Here is a 19,303-nt window from a genome sequence, read left to right as displayed (position 1 = left end):
CCTCTTCCTCGCCGGTGGTGAGGGAACGAAGGGGCTGTGTTGGGGAAGCTCATGTGGGAAGGGACACGGGGCCGCCAGCAAGGAGGTGAGCCTTGCCAGGAACCATGTGGGCGGGGAAATGGGTCTTTCCCCAGCTCAGCGACGGGATGAGTCAAGCTGTACCTGAACTCCAGGCCCACAGAAGCTGAGAAATAATGTGTGCTGCTTTCAACTGCCAAGCAGCTATAAAAAATGAGTATTACTGATAGAATGTTTTGGCTTAAATCCATCATCTTGCTGCTCATTTTCTATCTGTACCACCTGTAGTGTTTCCTCTTTCTGCCTTCATTTAGATTGAGTATTATTTCATGCTCCACTTTATCTTCTTTATTGGATTAGTGCTATAAATCTCTATTTGCTTTTTTTTTAATCGTAAGGCCTGCTTTACAGCTCAGAATTCTACATCTTAAAATTGTTTTTAACATTTATTTTTGAGAGAGAGAGAGAGCGTGTGCACAAGCGGGGTTGGGCAGAGAGAGAGGAAGACACAGAATCCAAAGTAGGCTCCAGGTTCTGAGCTGTCAGCACAGAGCCAGACGCGGGGCTTGAACTGACGAGCGGTGAGACCTGAGCCTACTGAGCCACCCAGGTGCCCCAGAATTCTCCATCTTTATCACAGTCTGTGCTCAAGTCCTACCACCCCACTTCAAGCAGAGTATGGCGACCTTATAATAGTATACTTCCATTTGTCCCCATCCCACCTTCATTATATTATCGTCATTTAGTTTTTACATATGTTATAAACCTCATACTAATTGTTCTTGCTTGAACAATAAAGTATCTTTTAAATAAACGTCATAAATAAGAAAAATCTTATATATTTACCCATGTAGTTACCATCTTGTGCTTTTTGGTACTCCAGACACTTTTTATGTTGTGACTACTGGATATAGTTTTATTCCTATGTGTTGTCGAGCTTTGTTCTGGGACACAGTGAAGTTACTTGGAAACAGCTTGATCCTTTTGCCTCTTGCATGAAAGATTTGTTTGTCAAGGTTAGATGAGGGCTAAGTCTTGAGATTTCATCACTCCACACTACTCACCACCATTGTGGGTACTCGCACTTCCCAGTCTTGACACCCTCCATTCAAGCTAGTGGGAAGTGTGACCTCTAACCTCTCGGGTAGGTCAACCTTTGCGAGACCCCAGGTAGCCTCCGCACCTGCACGTAATTCCCTCCTAACCCACCCTGTGGCTCTGGGCCCCCAAGATTCCTAAGTCTATGTCCTTAACTCAGCCTGTTCTATAAGCTCTGACTGGGGTCCCACACTTGGCACCATGAGATGAGGACAGTCTCAGAGCAAGAGGGCAGGGCCATCACAAAGCTTATTTTACTTGTTTCCCGTCACTTAGGGATCATTATACTTTCTTGCTTGACCCATGTCTTAAAAACCATCACTACATGTATGTTGTCAATTCTTTGGTCGTTTGAGGCTGGAAGATAACGTGGCTCGTTGGTCTCAGGTGGAAACATGAGTCTTCAGCTATTTATGGGGGGAAAAAAAGGCTGATTCAGGGATGAACTAAGAGTATGCAGGGCAGAGCACAAAGCCCCACAGAATCACCTCCAAGAAGCAGGACTGCAGTCCTAATCAAGAAACTGGCAACATACACTCGACCTGATGTTAGAACTAGTCAACAGTGATGGCAATGTGTCTCGAATTTTCCATCTTTTTCAGTGAAGGTGCCTATACTGAAGTTATTGTGTGCTTTTCTCACTATTGTGTGTTTGGATTGCAGATAGTTTGTCTCTTAAACTCACGCATCTTCAGATTGAAGCATCTGAAGGGCCTCGTGTATCTGAGCCTGGGTAGATGGGATCCTGAATCTCGAGCCCAGGCCTAGTGCATTCCTGGGATAAGGCTTCCTTGGGAGGACTTGAACGTATTTTTAATGTGGGAGAGTATAAATTGGTGGCCGGAGGGCAGACTGTGGTGGATGAAGGGGGGCCACCAATGATTTGACACTACTCTCAGCAAGAGGTAGACTTATGACCACTCTTTTGGAATGTCGGTGGGTTCTGCGACAACTTTGACAGACAAAACACAGCAAAATGATGCGGTGCTGATTTCCGGTCCCAGGCCCTAACTAAGAGAGTGGCACCTTCCACCTCTTCTCTCTTGGAAGCATCTTTTGGAACAGAAGTCAGAAGTCATATGGTAAAGCCCAACTACACTGAAACTTCCATACGAGAAGAGAGTGTCATCAGTCTGTCCCCAAGCTGTCCCAGGCACCAGACATGTGAGTGAAAGACTATTTCGACTATTCCAGCTCCATGCACACATGGCCCATGTGAAGAACAGAGGCCCTACACGTGTGGCCCCAGTCATCTCCAGACGCTTGAGTCACTCCAGCTGAGGCCCCAGACATCAGGAAACAGAGGCAAATCATCCAGCTGAGCCCTAACCAAAGTCCTCATCTATACAACCACATGGTGTAATGAAATGGTTGTTATAAATACCTGGAACGAGAAGGAAATCAGTTCAGGTGGGATGCCCATCTCACAGATGAGATACAGTAGAGATGTCACCTTGGTATTTGTTTCCGGAGTTCGCTGAAGAGGTCCAGGATGAAGGCATAAATTTGAGAGGCGTCTTCCTTGTCCTGTTCTACTTTTCCTTTTTCCATAGCACTTACCACCTCTGACATTTTCTGGATAATTTATTTACTACGTTTGTCTTTCTTGATACAATATGAACTCCTCAAAGGAGGCATTTTTGTTTTATTCATAGTGTATTCCCTGCACTCAGAACAGTAACCCGCACAAGGAAAACACTCAAATATTTGTTGAATAAATGACCCAACCTAAAGGTGGTCCATAGGACCATTTTAAGTATGACATCACCTTGAGAGACAGCATGTAACAGAGAACAGATAAGAAGTGAGGATGGGCATTTCAACACGTGACTGGCTGGAGAGGAACCAGCAAAGGAGGCTGGGAGGACAGAGCCAGCAGTGAAGGAGGAGAAATAAGAAACTGCACTCTGGAAGCAGAGAAAGTGTCTCGAGTCTGTCAGTGACGCCGACAGGCGAGCAAGAGGAACATGGACAGTAATTACGTGATTTACCGATGTGGCAGGTTCACGGAGGACCTTGACACAAGCAGTTTTAGTAGAAGGGGGTGGGGGGGGGGGCGTTTAAGCATACTGAGAACAGGAGGAGGAGGGAAGGAGAGGACACAAATATTATTTAAACGAGCTTTGCTGTCAAGCAGAGAAGGAAAATGGCTACAGGGGATGTGATGGGGGGGGTCTGTGGTGGACTGTTACAAGATGTTTTCATATGCTAATAGGAACTCACTCTTACCTAGAGAGGAAAATCCTAGTAATAGGGAGAGAGTAGGGCCAACTGAGTAGGTGAGGGGGGTGAGATCCAGGACATAATGGCGTGGATGAGCCCCAGAGAAGAACAACAAAATAATTTATCTGTAGTTAGCAAGAGGGCACGCAGAGCCCATGGGTGCACATGGAGGACTACTGGGAGGTGCGGTGGAAAATCTCGTCTCTGCGGTTCTGCAATCTCGGTAAAACAAGCAGCAAAGTCACCCTCCCAGACAGACAGAGGAGGTGTGAAGAGTCCTTCAGCATGGCGCTCGGATACACCTGACACATACCTCGCGTTAGAACTTACACTGTGCTATATCATCGACGCACGTCTCCTTGTCCGCCAGACTGTAAAATAATTTAAAGCAGGGGAAGTACTTTTTATTTTTGCACTCTACTAGCACAAAACCAAAATTCCCCACGAACTGTTACCTCACTGATTACATAAATGTCATAGATTCCTCTGTGTCTCTGCAATACAGCTTAACGAGTTTGAAAATAGCAGTTAAAAAAAAATCAGATACTATCAAGTATCTGATAATTATACTTAAATTCAATTTGCAAATACTGAGAAAATGAAACCACTAAACTTCAACTCATATGCGAAATTTAAAAACTACAGGTAGAATATAAACATTTTGTGCCATACTAAAGAAATAATGAGACGCCGATATTAAAAAATAACTGTGTAGAGTTAGGAGTTTCTCCAGAGTATGCATCACACTGATTCTACGTATTCAACATTTCATGACAAAATGTCAAGGATCTTTGAGAAGGGGTTACACCAAAAACATCTCCCATATTAAAAAAATAGGAGCACTCTTACCCCATGGTCATATTTTTTAAATATATGGTTTCAAAACCCCTTGATACCAAGCGTAAGAACAAAGAAAAATGAAGCTTCGATCAAGTGCCGAGCAACGGAACGTGCTCTAGACATTCAGAATACTCTAATTACTTAAGATTTTGTAATACTACAAACCCAAAATGACAATTTGGCTAAATTTTTCAACTTTCAAAACCCAAACAGCTGTAAATTGTGTCATCTGGAACAATTACTTTCAACATCCTGCAAATTCAAAGACACTATCTAAAAATCCAGAATTAAGGGGCGCCTGGGTGGCTCAGTCGGTTGAGCATCCGACTTCAGCTCAGGTCATGATCTCCCAGTTCGTGAGTTCGAGCCCCGCGTCGGGCTCTGTGCTGACACCTCAGAGCCTGGAGCCTGCTTTGATTCTGTGTCTCCCTCTCTCTATGTCCCTCCTCCGCTCAGGCTCTGTCTCTCTCTCTCTCTCTCAAAAACAAACATAAAAAAATTTTTTTTAATCCAGAAATAGAAACCAACAAATCATGAACATGTGATGCTTTATTTAATTTATTATTCTCGAACATTCTTCTTCCTTTAATAAAAAGAATAGCAGTGATATATCTGCTACTGGTAGAAAATGAAGAGCTCTTCTATAAAAGGCTACAAAGAGAAGTTGCAATTATTACTGAATATGCCAACTCAGTTTAAAATATTCACGAGAAGCTGGTCAACAGTGTTCACCACCTTGAAGCAGCCCCACCTCCCTCTGAACCGGTGATCTGCTGTCCCTCCTCAGCAGTCCTTCAGGAAAGTCCTTCCACATCTTAACTGTACTGGTCGGAACACAAAGACGCAGGGACAGAGCGGGAACGCAGGGTCACCCCGTATCCGGTCCTGCTCCCCAATGACAACAGGGAAGGGCGCAGGACAAGGTAGGAAAGGAAACAATCCGGTGATGCACAGGCATCCGAGACCCAGAGCAGGACTTTCTCTCCCTGTGGCCTGAGGGTCAGTTGTTGAGACAGAATAGAAATAAAACTGAAAGGAATCTGAAGAAGACATTTAAAAACTGAAAGGCTTGACTCAACATTTTTTACTTTTGGTGAAGTCGAATGGTTTCCACCACTGAGCGAACTGCAGGGCCTTCTTCCTCTGATCCTCAAAGCTTTCCCGGATCCCTTTCCTCCACAGCCTGGGTTCTATATCCAACATCCCACCAATGATTTCCTTTTAAAGAATGAGAGAAATACAGACACATATATGTATAAATGCTGAAAACAGAATGAAACTATTTCTATTTATATTTATACTAGGTATAAAAGTCAGTAGTTCTCCAAGATGATACTCAAATTCTACACACATATTAGTTTCAAGTTAAAAAATCTTACTTTCCAGTATGGAGGTTCCTCAAAAAGTTAAAAACAGAACTACCCTATGACCCAACAATTACACTACTAGGTATTTACCCAAAGGATACAAAAATACAGATTCGAAGGGTACATGTATCCCAATGTTTACGGCAGCGCTATCTACAATAGCCAATTATGGAAAGACCCCAAGCGTCCACTGGCTGATGAATGGATAAAGAACATGTGAATATTAGCTGGCCATCAAAAAGAATGAAATCTTGCCATTTGCAACGATGTAGATAGAGCTAGAGAGTATAATGCTAAGTGAAGTAAGTCAGGCAGAGAAAGACAAATGGCTACAATTTCATTCATATGTGGGATTTAAGAAACAAAACAAATGAGCATGGGGAAAAAAGAGAGGCAAACCAAGAAACAGATTCTTAACCACAGAGATCACACTGATGGTTACAGTGGAGAGGTAGGCGAGGGATGGGAGAAACAGGTGATGGGGATTAAGGAGGGCACTTGCTGTGATGAGCACAGGGTGCTGTATGTAAATGGTCAATCACTAAACTCTACACCTAAAACTATTATTGCATGTGTATGTTAACAAGCTGGACTTTAAATGAAAACTTGGGGAAAAAAATCTTGTTTTCAGTTAGTTCTAACTATGCAAGCCCTAGAATTCTAGCAGTGCTAGTTTTGTCTCTTGTCATGTTCTTTGTCCGTTTTGTTGCTTGTTAGCACATCTACCAGAGAGGGTGCAAAGGGGAGGAAGGGAGCGTGACATTTAATTAATTTGGTCCTCATGAGCTGTTCTGGTAACCAGTATGGAGAAAAAGTTAGCCAACATGCAACAGTTATTAACTCTGGTGTCGGACTGCAGTTGAATCTCAGGCCAACATTCTCTCTACTACCCCTTATATTTATAAGCCATTTTCTTCTACTATTAGCTGGAGATCTTTATTCAGGAAATAGAATATTTTATTTTATTTTATTTTATTTTATTTTATTTTATTTTTATTTTTAATGTTTTATTTATTTTTGACAGAGAGAGAGAGACAGAGCATGAGCAGGGGAGGGGCAGAGAGGGAGGGAGACACAGAATCCGAAGCAGGCTCCAGGCTCTGAGCTGTCAGCACAGAGCCCGACGTGGGGCTCGAACTCACAGACCTCGAGATCATGACCTGAGCGAAGTCGGACACTCAACCGACTGAGCCACCCAGGCATCCCTAGAATCATATTTTAATACTAATAATCCAAATAAACAAAGAATTAAAAATTATAAACCACCTTCTTTTAAGAGTCACATTCCAAACTCCTGTAAGAAATGGATTTTGATTTGACTGCTTTCATTATCCTAGATTACTTCCCTCATGATTCTCTTCCTGTGCTGTTAGCTACAGAAAGTAATGCAATTTATGCCTGTGAGTATCCACATACACAAGGATACGGGGGAAACGTGCAATGCTTACGGGAGGGCAGTATGGCAACACAGGACAACACTGGGCTGAGGGTCAAACTCTGCATGTTCAGTCTACTTCCACAGGGCTGTGTGGTGAGATCCTGGACACGCTCTTAACATTTTTACCAAGGGGACATACTGTGTACAAGCAAGTACCAAATGTCGTTGGGGATACAAAGATAACTAACATACATCTACCTGTCTTCAGAGAACTAACAGAATGTGGGCCTGTGGTAGGACCAGAAGAATGACCAACTACACAAAGAACTGTCTTAAAGAGCAGAATAAGGTAAATGCCATTGCAGACTACATGGAGACTCAAAAAAAAAGAAGATTCTAGTTATTGGATATATCAGAAAAGGCTTAGTGTAAGCTCCTTCACTGAGAAACAGAAATAAAGGGCCCAACAAAGAGAGTAATTTTAGAAAACATCAAGACTAAATTTAGATTTAATGCGAGAATTTTCTTGGCATCAGCCCAAGTAAGCAATGTAGTTTAAGCAAGCCTAGTTTATGAACTGGCCTAACACTGTCTCTGTAAAATACCAAGTTTTGTCTTATGGGTACCATACAAGTACCACTGAGTCTTGGTAACAGAAGCAGCTGTGAATGGAAAGAGACCATCCCCCTCCTGCTCTCTGAACACTCACTTAGGCAGCAGGCTGAAGGGAGTTCTTGGGCTCACAGGCAGCTTCTTGAGAAGCAAATCTGGGGGGAAACGGATCAGCGATGCCATGCTAAGGAAGCTTTCTTTTTAAACAGTATCATATAAACATATTTGTTCAGGACTGCAATCTCCCAATTAAATTTACAAAATTAAAAAAAAAATGGGTATTTTACTTTGTTTTCAAAAAAATCAGGCTGGAAGGAAGGAAGGAAGGAAGGAAAGAAGGAAGGAAGGAAAGAAGGAATCCATAGTCTGAGAGTCTTCAGTTATAGAGTTCTATTGATTAAAACAACAGGGGTTTTCAGAGCAATGAAAACAAATTTCTTTCTAATTAACTCTGTGAAAAAACATTTTGAAAATTTCTCAAACACGTTTCTGTACTATATCTCAACAGTTCAAAAATGCATGTGATTTCGGGCCTCTAACATTTTAAAGGCAACAGAATAAACAGTTCTGAATCCGAACCTCTGGGGTCGAGATTCCTCCTGACGCGAGCCTACTCGCTGTAGAGGACGGCCATACAGGGGAGATGACAGTGAGGAGGGAGACAGGGGCCCCAGGGCAGAGTTCGCGAGGGCTCCTCTAGTCAGAGGACAGTATGAGCAGGAAAGCCTGAGCCAGACTCGATTCAAAGGCCACTTCTAGAACTACTACTGCCCAGACTTCTTTTGACTCTTGCAGCGGCCACGTTAGTTTCGTTCTAGCGCCTGACACTACCTCACCTACTTCCCAGATATGCAGTGGACCCTACTTTGTGGCTGCACCCCCAGCAGTGAAACGAATGGCGATCTACGATCGCCACGCAGACATGTGCCCAGAAACCGTGTGAAATGACTCAGTCATATACTCTTCTCGGACCACATGGTGCTTCGTCGTAAGTGCAGACGTGAGGTCATCCGTTCTCAGGTTCAACCAGGAATGAGAGGTGCATGGACCAGTTCTGTCCCTTAGAAGCGCGTGACCGGGTCACATAACCTGTCTGCAGCCCGGCTCCCCCATCGGTGAGATGAAAGGAAGGACAGCCTCCACAAAGCGGAGTCACCTCGAGCAAACTCACTGTGGGTGTCTAGAGTGTCACCCTTGTGGCACGAGGCCGGCTGCCTCCACAGGAAAACGGCTACCCTCACTCTCGACGGTGTCACAAAATGGTGGGTTCCAAAGGGACATTCCTGACTGTTAGCAACAGTCTGAGGTATTTTTATTGGCAGCTTTGAGGTTCTCTCTCTAAAACTGGGTAGAAGAGCACTCACCAACTTCACTCTATATTGTGCCCCAAGTTTTGATTTCCCTTTGAAAGAAGAAAAGTGTTATTACCAAACTGCTACAACACTCTGGAATTTTATTAAACTTGTGAGCTTACCTTCCCAAAGTAATGAGGGAATTTATGTTGATCTTCAATGACGTGGGCAAACCCTCCTTGGAGGCCAAAATCTACAGAGAAGTAAGGTAAGCCCCTGGGTACCTAAATAAACAGATAAATCACACATGAGTACAGCCTGGAATTGGCAAGTTCTGTGCAATCCCTTCTCCTGCTCTAGGATATGAGGGAAGTTAGGCAACCCTTCACAACAAGAGCATATGATAAATTTCCAATTCAAGAATACGTAGTGACGTAGCTTTCACAGTCAAACATTTCATCTGGTAGCCTTTCAGCCAGATAGCTCTTTAGCTATAATCAAAACCAATTCTTTTCCTGTCTTTGAGGAAAACAGCAAGAAAAGGTAGTGTTTTTATATAGATAACAGTAGAATAATTTTCTTTAAACTACACAGAGAATAAGGGTATCATTCCTATATTTCCCTCACAAAACAGAACAGGAAGAGAGGCCTAACCATATACTTAGAGCTTTGCTCATAATATTTTTATTACCATTTATTTATCAAAAATAAATTAAACCCAATCATAATTTTTTCTTAACTGGTGAGGTGGGTATAACAATATTTAGTTAACCAACCTCATTTCAAAGTATCTCCAGGACTAACTATGATCTTTTCCTCTCTCCTTTCTACACACACACACATACACACACACACACACAAACGCACAAACGTGTAAACGCGCATGCACGCACATGCTCATTCTGGCCCTGAATCCCACATGTCTATTTCACTATAAGTAGTTAATGTTGTAAAAAAATCAGTTTATAAAATAGTATATAACATCGAATAGTAGAATATAACATCAAATATATACATATAATATGTATATATTATATATATATACATATATGTATATATTATATATATACATATAATATGTATATATTATAATATATATATACATATAATATGTATATATATAATATATATATACATATAATATGTATATATTATATATATACATATAATATGTATATATTATATATATATATACACACACACTATATAATAGTATATAACATCAAATGCAGGGAAAACAGGTTACTGTTTTGTGGCTTTATTTATTTTTCTTACTTTCACATTTTCAGAATAGGATAAACAAGTACACGACCTAGACAGTCAGGAAAAAATAAAGTCAAGAGACTGAGAAGGCCTCTAATCAAAGCTCTGAACCTTCTGCCAGTCATTTACCACCTCGGGGTCTCCTGAGAAATATGAAGAACTGAGAGGTTTGCTGCGAGGATGAACTAGAAGTTGCGCACCCAGGGTAAGCCCGATGCCTCACACAGAGAAGGTCATTCAAATATTACTGCCTTTCCTGGTTTCCAAACAACAGGGCTTTGTGCAAACATGGTGGTCAAAGCAAAAAGGATAGAGGACTCCCTAAGAATATTTTTGGTAGGTGATGCAGAGCGTTGTACATGAGGCATGAATGGGAATGGCCAAAACAAAGTTATGGAACTACGCTGACTACCAGACAGCACTTCAAGGGAGAGGGAACTTGAGGAAGCAATCTGTAAGGATGGGGGCCATGCCCTTTGTCTGTAACATATTGTACCTGGCAGGAAAATGGCCCTTGAAATATATGCTAATCCTCTATTTGCCATGAATATACTACCTTATACGGCAGAGGGACTTCACACATGCAATTAGTTTATGGATATTCAAATGAGGAGATATCCTGGGTTATCCTCGTGGGCCCAATACAATCACAAGGATACTTAAAAGTAAGAGTCAGGAGAGTCAGCATCAGAGAAAAACTGGAAGATCCCACACCGCTGGAACTGAAGATGAAGGAAGGAATCTCGAGTGGCTTCCAGAAAAGGGAAGGGAACGGATTCTTCCCTAGAGCGTCCAGAAGGAACGCACACCTGCTAAGACCTTGATCTGAGTCCAGTGCAGCAGATTTCGTATTTGTGACCTCCAGGACTGCAAAATAAATCTGTGTCCTTCCGTCGCCGGTAGGAAACGAACATCCATGCCAAGTGACTGACTCAACAACTCAGGACGTAAGTGCCGAGACGGCACAGTAAACACACCACTGCTCTGCAAGGAGCGCGGGCTGCCACGAGCTTGTCTGTCCTCTCCCTGTGGCTCCTGGGGACAACCGGCTGTCTCATCAGGACGGTGGCTCGTCAGCAGGCGCCATGAAGGCTCTAGTATCAAAGCGCGTGCACACTTACCACTCTGCTTTTCCTGCCTCGGCCAGACAGAGGGAACGACCTCTGGTATCGCTCTTGAAAGACACTGACAGAACTATGGCAAAACATTTTACTGATGGTAAACAACAACAACAACAACAACAACAAAACAGTAATATTTGAATCTGCCCCTTTCAATATTTCCAGGTATTACTCCTGACTTGCTCTAATTGTCCTTGAGCTTGAAGGTCTCTGGGTGAACCCAAATTTTCCTTGACATGGACTTTCCTCAGTCTTAAAAATCCCTAAGTGTGTTAGATGTTTTTTAATTATAGCTATCACAAAATTAAACTTACAATCATCACATTAAAAGTTGAGAAAGAATTCACATGAAATCTCAATGTCACAGCCTTGTGAAAACCGAGCAGTGTTGTTGACAAGTTAGTTGATAACACACAAGTGCTCTGCACTGAGCACACAGAGAGATGTGTTTCCCTGTGTATTGCCACGAACTTCACACAACTACAGAGAAATCAGGGCCCAGAAAGGGAGCAAGGGGGCACAAAAAGAGAAGCTCATACTCACAGCAGAAAAACATAAATCAACAAAGAATCAGAATAAATTACCAGAAGCCAAGAATTTACTTGAATAAAAAAATCACCCCACCCCACAAAGCAGGTAAAACACTTTATGAAACTACCAAGGACACAGAGTTTTAAAAATAAGTATAATGAGGTTCTTCCAGAATAGAAATAACATTAAAATAAGTCAAGATTGTTCACTTTGTGCTCAGAAACACTTTTATCATTTTAAAAAGCCACTGAAAAGCTTATTAACCTAAAAAGTGACCTCCTTTAGAATTATTCCTAATACTCAAGTTCTCTTCACAATTCCATCCACATAATTATCGAATCCTAAAGCTAAAAGGGACCAGAGATGTCATCTGGCCCACTCCCTGTCTGCTGTGACTCTCAGATACTATGTGATGACTTAGAAAGGCAACTCTTGGGATCTCGGCAATGCTTCCAAGTAGAATATACAACTACTGTTCCTACAAAGGTCTGTATCTGTTTCAGATTTTCCATATTAGTTAAAATATTAAAACTCCCTAGGCATTTGACTCAAGTACTGAACACATTTTAAAAAACAAACTTAAAATAGGTACTAGATGGTTCACCAGGAAGAAAACTGCATACACAGGATAGCAAATAGAGAATAATATGTATCTTTAAAAACTTCTACTTAGAAATACTTTCAAATGCCATTAAAATCATGTTATAAAAGAATATTTAATGGCAGGGCACCTGGGTGGCTCAGTCGGTTAAGCGTCTGACTTCGGCTCAGGTCACGATCTCACGGTTTGTGAGTCCGGGCCCCGCATCGGGCTCTGTGCTAACAGCTCGGAGCCTGGAACCTGCTTCGGATTCTGTGTCTCCTTCACTTTCTGCCCCTCCCCAACTTGTGCTCTGTCTATGTCTCTCAAAAAATAAAGAAATGTAGAAAAAAAAAGAAAAAAAAAGAATATTTAATGGCAATGGAGATTATGAGAAGTGAAAAACTCAGGCATAATAGATGTGTGTATGCTAGGTATCCTTTTTTTCTTTTTTAGAGACAGAGGGAGCATGTAAGCAGGGGAGAGGGGCAGAGAGAAAGAAGCAGAGAGAAAGAGAGAGAGAGAGAGAGAGAGAGAGAGAGAGAGAGAGAGAATTCCAAACAGGCTCCACATTCAGTGCAGAGCCCAACACGTGGCTTGATCCCATGACCTTGGAAACATGACCTGAGGCAAATCCAAGAGTCAGACACTCAACTGAATGAACCCCTCAGCTGCCCCCTAGATACGTTTTACTATAGGCTCAGAGAAGACAGAAATGAAAAGGACATTTGTTAAGGGGGGAGTTAATATACTGTCTGGTCGAATTTGCCAGCAAGGGGAGAAAAGAAGACTATAGACAATGTTTTACCTTTGTATTAAACCTATCTTCAGTAAGGCAATGAAATTTCAATCTCTTGAGTAGGACATAATAAATGCAATGAGATATCTTACCAGTCACCTGTATCAGGAGTCTGGCTTTCCAAAAAGAATATACGGAAGAAAATAGCCTAGTGTCATCTATTAGAACAAGGGTCAGCAAACTTAAGAAAACATAAAAGTCTGAATTTAAATAAAATGTTCTGGGCTTTGAAGATTACATAGTCTCTGCTGCAACTCTCCACTCTGCCCTTGCTGCACGAAAGCTTCCAAAAGCAGCACCTAACAAACTGGTGTAGCTGCACTCGAATAACGTTATTTACACACGAGGGCAGAGGGATGACCTAGCACACAGGCTGAAGTGCCTGCCCCGCCCCCAGAGTCCACATCCCTGTTCTGTTCCAGCACGTGCAATGCACATAGAAGAGTGCCTGGTAAACAGCTCTCACTCACTGAACGGCTGTACAGTAAAGTGTGTTTTGAACAGAAAACCAAAAAGGATCCACAGTTCTAGTATATCTCTATTCCAGTTCATTTAGACGTCTAGAAAAGAGAGAGGTCCTTGTGACAGTACTCAACTTGTGTAACGTGTCTAAGAGTGAGTCTGTGGATCGACTAAGCTGTGAAGCTCGGTTGGGAAACTCCCCTAAAGAAAAATGAACCCATAATCTAACTTAGCCACTGTTTTAAAGATTGTAACAGGTAATCTTTATATGGGGGGGGGGGGGAGGGAAGAACTCCAAAATCAAATAGAGCCTCTAGGAAAATGTTATCCTCATTATAATTTGAGTAACGAGAGGGCCCCTCTCCTTACTTCCACAGAGGCTGAGAAGCCCATTACAGGAGCTCCTACAGCAGAGTCTGATGTGGTCACAGCCAATTGTAGGCACCACAATGGCACAGCGCCAGAAGGTGAGGAAGGCACTGCTCCAGAAGGTGAGGAAGGCACAAGGCCAGAAGGTCAGGAATAAATATTCACATAAGCATCTGAACAAAGGAGCATTTGCTAGACCAAGTAGAATGAAAAGAATTTCTTATTCATAGAATTACTTACTTCACCTTGGGTCACTCAGCCAAATGGTCTCTTTCTTTCTTTTTTTTTTTTTTAATTTTTTTTTTTGATGTTTATTTATTTTTGAGAGACACAGTGTGAGCAGGGGAGGGGCAGAGAGAGAGACAGAAAGACACAGAATCTAAAGAGGCTCCAGGCTCTGAGCCCGACAGAGCCCGACACGGGGCTCGAACTCACAGGCCGTGAGATCATGATCTGAGCCGAAGTCAGACGCTTAAACGACTGAGCCACCCAGGTGCCCCAAACGGTCTCTTTCTTAAGATGTGACAATTAATGATCCCTAAACATCAGGATCATTTCTTATACCAAGGGCAAGAAAAAGATACTTACAGACTTTCTGATGTCTTTCGAAGAGAGATCGATCAATTTCTTGTTCATAGACCATTCTTCATCAGATTCCATTATGGCTTTCTAAGAAATAGCCATTTATTAATGAAAAAATAGTTTATAAGCAAACACAAAGAGACTGTTTAAAAATAAAGTAACACAGTGAATTAATCACAGATAGAGTATACATGGTAGGTGGTTCATTATTTAAAATGGGTTAAGGCTTTAATTCGTTATTTAAAATTGGACCTTAATTTTCTTTAAAGTCCTATCTTTAGGAAAAAGGAAATATTATTTACTCATTCTTAATTCTTGTACTAACTTCAGCCCAACTTTACACCACAAATACAATCCTTAATAAGCCTAAGCAATTTAATTTAAACGAAAGTTTGTGAACATAAAAGTTCACAACTTCCTTATCCCATTCATAGAAACCTACTCAAATAAATTTGTTTAGTTTTACTGCTCTTTTCACAAAAGAGTAATTTCTGACAACGAAGTACTTGAACTATTTGGCCCTATAACAAAGAAGTAAAAATGAAGGGGAAAAATGGATAGATGCGGCATTGTAAGACCTCCGAGCCTAAGCAACAGAACTAGTATTTATGGTAAAGAAATATTTAATAGAAAAACCAGGATGATGAGTATCAAGTACTCTCATTTTTGTACAGTTGTCATCATTAATGAAGCAAATTTTAAACATAAAATTAGCATTCAAATAAGCACAGTTTAAAAGCATCAGATACACTGCTGGTCCATATTTAAAAGGCATATGGGGCACTGGGGCTGATACTATGACATAGCACATTCAGTATAAAACTGAAGGCAAATCAAATAAAAGGTTTAGGGTAGAAAAGTGACACACCGTTCTAAGTGATGACATTTCTGTCACCCAACATAAGCAACAGTGGCTGCTTACATGTCCTATTACCTCAATGCCTGTGGTCACAATCACCTAAGACTCTACTGGGGAGATACAAAAAAAAGAAAGAAAAAAAAATGAAGAAAAGTATAATAATCTCTTTCCCAACTGATTTTGCTTAACACACAACTGGCAAGTTGGCTCTTTCTCCTACTTTACTAGTATATTTCTTAAAATCAAATAATCAAATTGTTTTTAGAAATCTGTAGAGAGAAAGCGTATTTTCACCACCTCATTAACCTCAACAAGTCTCACCATCCTTTGTACTGGGATGTCCAGTCCACGAATAAACTCTCCCATCCTGTATTGTCTAAATGTTGCACGGGAAAGTCTCCGTGCATCACTTCATAAAACACTGCCTCCATTTTTCACTTTACATGTTACTATTTCATATACGTTTCTACACATGCATTTATATTAGCCTACAAATTATAATGTATTCAGGTCAGCCTCAAAACCATGCTATCTTGTAAAAGCTGCCTGAATATTATAATGACACTTAATTGATTAAAAACTCTAGTAATTATGTCGAAAAACGTATGTCAAGGTTAGATACTAGTTTCTTCTTACAAACAGCATCATGAGGTATTAAATACTAAAAGAACAGTAATTTGTCTCAGCAATTGTAACATGGACTATTTGTATGTAACTCTCTCCAGCTCTTGTGAATTTCAGTGAGTTTTCTAGAATTACGACTATAATTTTGACCGCAAAGGACTTCAAGGTAAAACCCTGATTTTTCATTTTAGAACTGACAAATTACAATAGAAATCATAAACTGCCATTCAACAGTATATTCATACTTACAAATAAGCATGCTTTTTTTTTTTCAATGTTTATTTATTTTTCAGAGAGAGAGAGACAGAGTGTGAGCAGGGGAGGGGGAAAGAGAGAGGGAAACAGAGAATCCAAAGCAGGCTCCAGGCTCCAAGCTGTCTGCACAGCGCCTGATGCGGGACTCAAACTCACAAGCTGTGCGACCACGACCTGAGCTGAAGTTGGACACTCAACCGACTGAGCCACCCAGGCACTCTCAAATAAGCATGCTTTTTAAAGGTCAAAATCCCAAATTTCTCTCTACAGAAATTTACAAAGAATTTTTTTGTGTGCTTTACTGCATTTCTTTATATAAAGTTTGATATTAGTATATAAGGACAAAAAATACAAGAAAAAAGATAACCGTATTCATAAAACAGCACTGTTGTGAAACAGGATGCATGCAAAAGTATCCAGAATACCTTAAAGTAGATGGGAGCCATGTCGCCCACTTCCTTCGGGAGAGGAATGCACTCGTAAACCATATGGTACTGCTTCTTCATGCTCATGTTAGTTTCTAAAAAGATGCAGTCCAACCCTTTATCTTCAAACATCTTTACCAATGATTTCCTAAACATCTGAAGAAAATAAAATGATGAGGTAACTAAAACACTTACAGACAAAATATGGAAAACAATAAAAGGTACACTAAATCCCTTTAAAATAAAAAATAAATGGTCAACAATGTTTAGATTCTGTACTGTTACCTTACCATTACTTTACTTTCTAAATCTACTATATCATTTCACATATTTAAGCAACTTTTCTTTTTTTTTTTTTTATTAACATTTATTTATTTTTTGAGAGTCAGAGAGAGACAGAGCACGAGCAGGGGAGGTGCAGAGAGAGGGAGACACAGAATCCGAAGCAGGCTCCAGGCTCTGAGCTGTCAGCACAGAGCCCAATGCGGGGCTCGAACCCACGAACCGTGAGATCATGACCTGAGCCGAAGTCAGTCAGCCCAAGTGACTGAGCCACCCAGGCGCCCCTAACCAACTTTTCCTTTTAAACTGAAACTTACTCTGCCGAGTTTTGTGCATATATTGGAAATGTTCCAATAGACTACAATAAGACAAGAAAGAGATAAAATCAAACTCAAGGAGTAAAATAGGCAGAACAGATGGTAAAATCAGAGGGAAACAACCACAAAACACAGAAGGTACCTCCTGGAAGGTGGGTGTGGAACCCACTTCCCAGTATCTCCCTAGGCTCACAGCATCTTCATCCACTGGCTCCCACACACGTCTGCTGACCCTGCACTTGGACCTTGTATACTCAAGCATCCCCTATTTTCACGTACAATCATGTCCCACCGAGTGTATCAAAGTCAAATATACTACGGTGGAACAGTAAGAGTGTTTTCTTTTCCCAAAGAACTCAGCGTTATTATAAAATCCCTACTTTTTATTATTTTCTACTTATTTACTTATTTATTATTTCATACCCTGAGTCCTGGAGCACAGACACGCCGTCCAGACGCTCACAGGTATGCACAGGACATCCCCTGTGGTACAGGATGATGTCAGGGCTTAGAAGAAAGGGGACCAGGCTGAAGGCTGTAGCCAGAAGCTGACTCTCCCCACACCACCAAGGTGTCTAAGAATTCGAAATTCAAACTTGGCCTTGTAGAGTGTCATATATTTATTCTATCTTTATTAAGTGTTAGTATACTTGTCTAAGTAGGAGGAAGAAAGATTTTTTTTTTTTAAAGTTTATTTATTTTTGAGAGAGAGACAGAGAGTGCACAAGAGGGAGAGAGGCAGAGAGAGAATCACAAGCAGGCTCCCCACTGTTAGCACAGAGGCCAACACGGGGCTCGATCTTATGAACCGTGACATCGTGACATGAGCCGAAACCAAGATTCAGACACTTAACTGACTGAGCCACCAGGCACGCCCCCCCCCACCTTATTAAATTTATTTTTGAAACATTTTTTTATCGAGATTTGTCAGCTAATTTATAACTTTCAAATATCTTAATTAAATTGTTCAATTAGGACTATAGATCACATGTAGAAAATGGAGAGATCCCATACACCTCTACCCCAGTTTCCCCCGACGGTAGCATCTTACAAAACCACAGTACAGCATCACAACCAGGATATTAACAGGGACACGGTGAAGGCACAGAGCAATCCCAACACTCCCAGCCACACTCCCTCTCATCACATGGGCAAAACCGCCACTGTGTACTCCATTTCTTTAATCCTACCGTTTCAAGCATGTCGTACAGGTGGAATCACATCACCTTTTAAGGTTCCTGGCTTTAGCTCAGCCTAACTCCCTGGAGATTCAGCCAGGTTGTGGCTCAGACACTGCCTAGCGACTGCCACGTGCAGACAGCTGTTCAGCTTCCCCACTCAGCCTCCACGGACACCCCAAAAGGGGAGAAGCTACTTATTGCTGCTGCCTGGGGGGTGGGGGTCCTGGGACTCCACCAGGCCTCCGATGATCACTTGTCAGTAATGACTTGTCACGCTTCCGTTTTGTACTCATTTCATAAAACAAGAACAAGTAGGAAAAAAGGAAATCAAATAATTATACATTGAGATAAACTACAAAGATACCTAGTAAGCAACAGACACAGGATTTGCTTTTCATTTCTGACCAGAGCTGTAGAGAAGTTCAGCAAAGCCTCTTTTAAAGACTCAATTTGTTGTCAAAGTCTTGGCTAATAGTCTAATAATCTCATTGTCAGGTGACTTGTTAGCTAAATCATTAGAGATGACTATATAGGATTGCTTCCCCTTTAAAAATCCTCTGAATCTTGTACTACACTTCATAAAATCAAATTAACAGTGCACACACAATTGAGGTTAAATTATGGTAAAAAAATCATAAAATATAAAATACTGGTATAGGTATCTACATGGTGAAAGTGGTCATTCAAATTTTATAGTTGCCATGGCCCCAATCTGATTTCTGCAGACAACAAACCTTCCCAAGAAAAGCCATGTTCACTAAACTGTTTCATTTTCCTCTTCCTGGGCAAAGAAGAAGACTAGATTTCCCAGCCTCTCTGGGACTT

The 19,303-nt window shown here is 41.3% G+C and overlaps 1 protein-coding gene across 2 annotated transcripts in view; it reads right to left on the bottom strand.

The window, feature by feature from the left end:
- Positions 1-4,710: 4,710 nt before the first annotated feature.
- Positions 4,711-19,303, bottom strand: part of CWF19L2 (CWF19 like cell cycle control factor 2) — a 150,242-nt gene continuing 135,649 nt past the window's right edge. For both annotated transcript variants that reach the window (XM_019469300.2, XM_019469301.2), the window contains 4 exons: positions 16,699-16,854; positions 14,542-14,622; positions 9,011-9,112; positions 4,711-5,397 (listed from right to left, as the gene is read on the bottom strand). In XM_019469300.2, the coding sequence (XP_019324845.2) occupies positions 5,254-5,397; positions 9,011-9,112; positions 14,542-14,622; positions 16,699-16,854 (483 nt within the window). In that variant the 3' untranslated portion in view covers positions 4,711-5,253. The remainder of the gene's footprint in view (positions 5,398-9,010; positions 9,113-14,541; positions 14,623-16,698; positions 16,855-19,303) is intronic.

Source organism: Panthera pardus, unplaced genomic scaffold (genome assembly GCF_024362965.1).
Source record: "Panthera pardus isolate Hobbes unplaced genomic scaffold, ASM2436296v1 HiC_scaffold_12, whole genome shotgun sequence".
NCBI lineage: Eukaryota > Metazoa > Chordata > Mammalia > Carnivora > Felidae > Panthera > Panthera pardus.
This window is presented reverse-complemented; position numbering and strand designations above follow the sequence as displayed.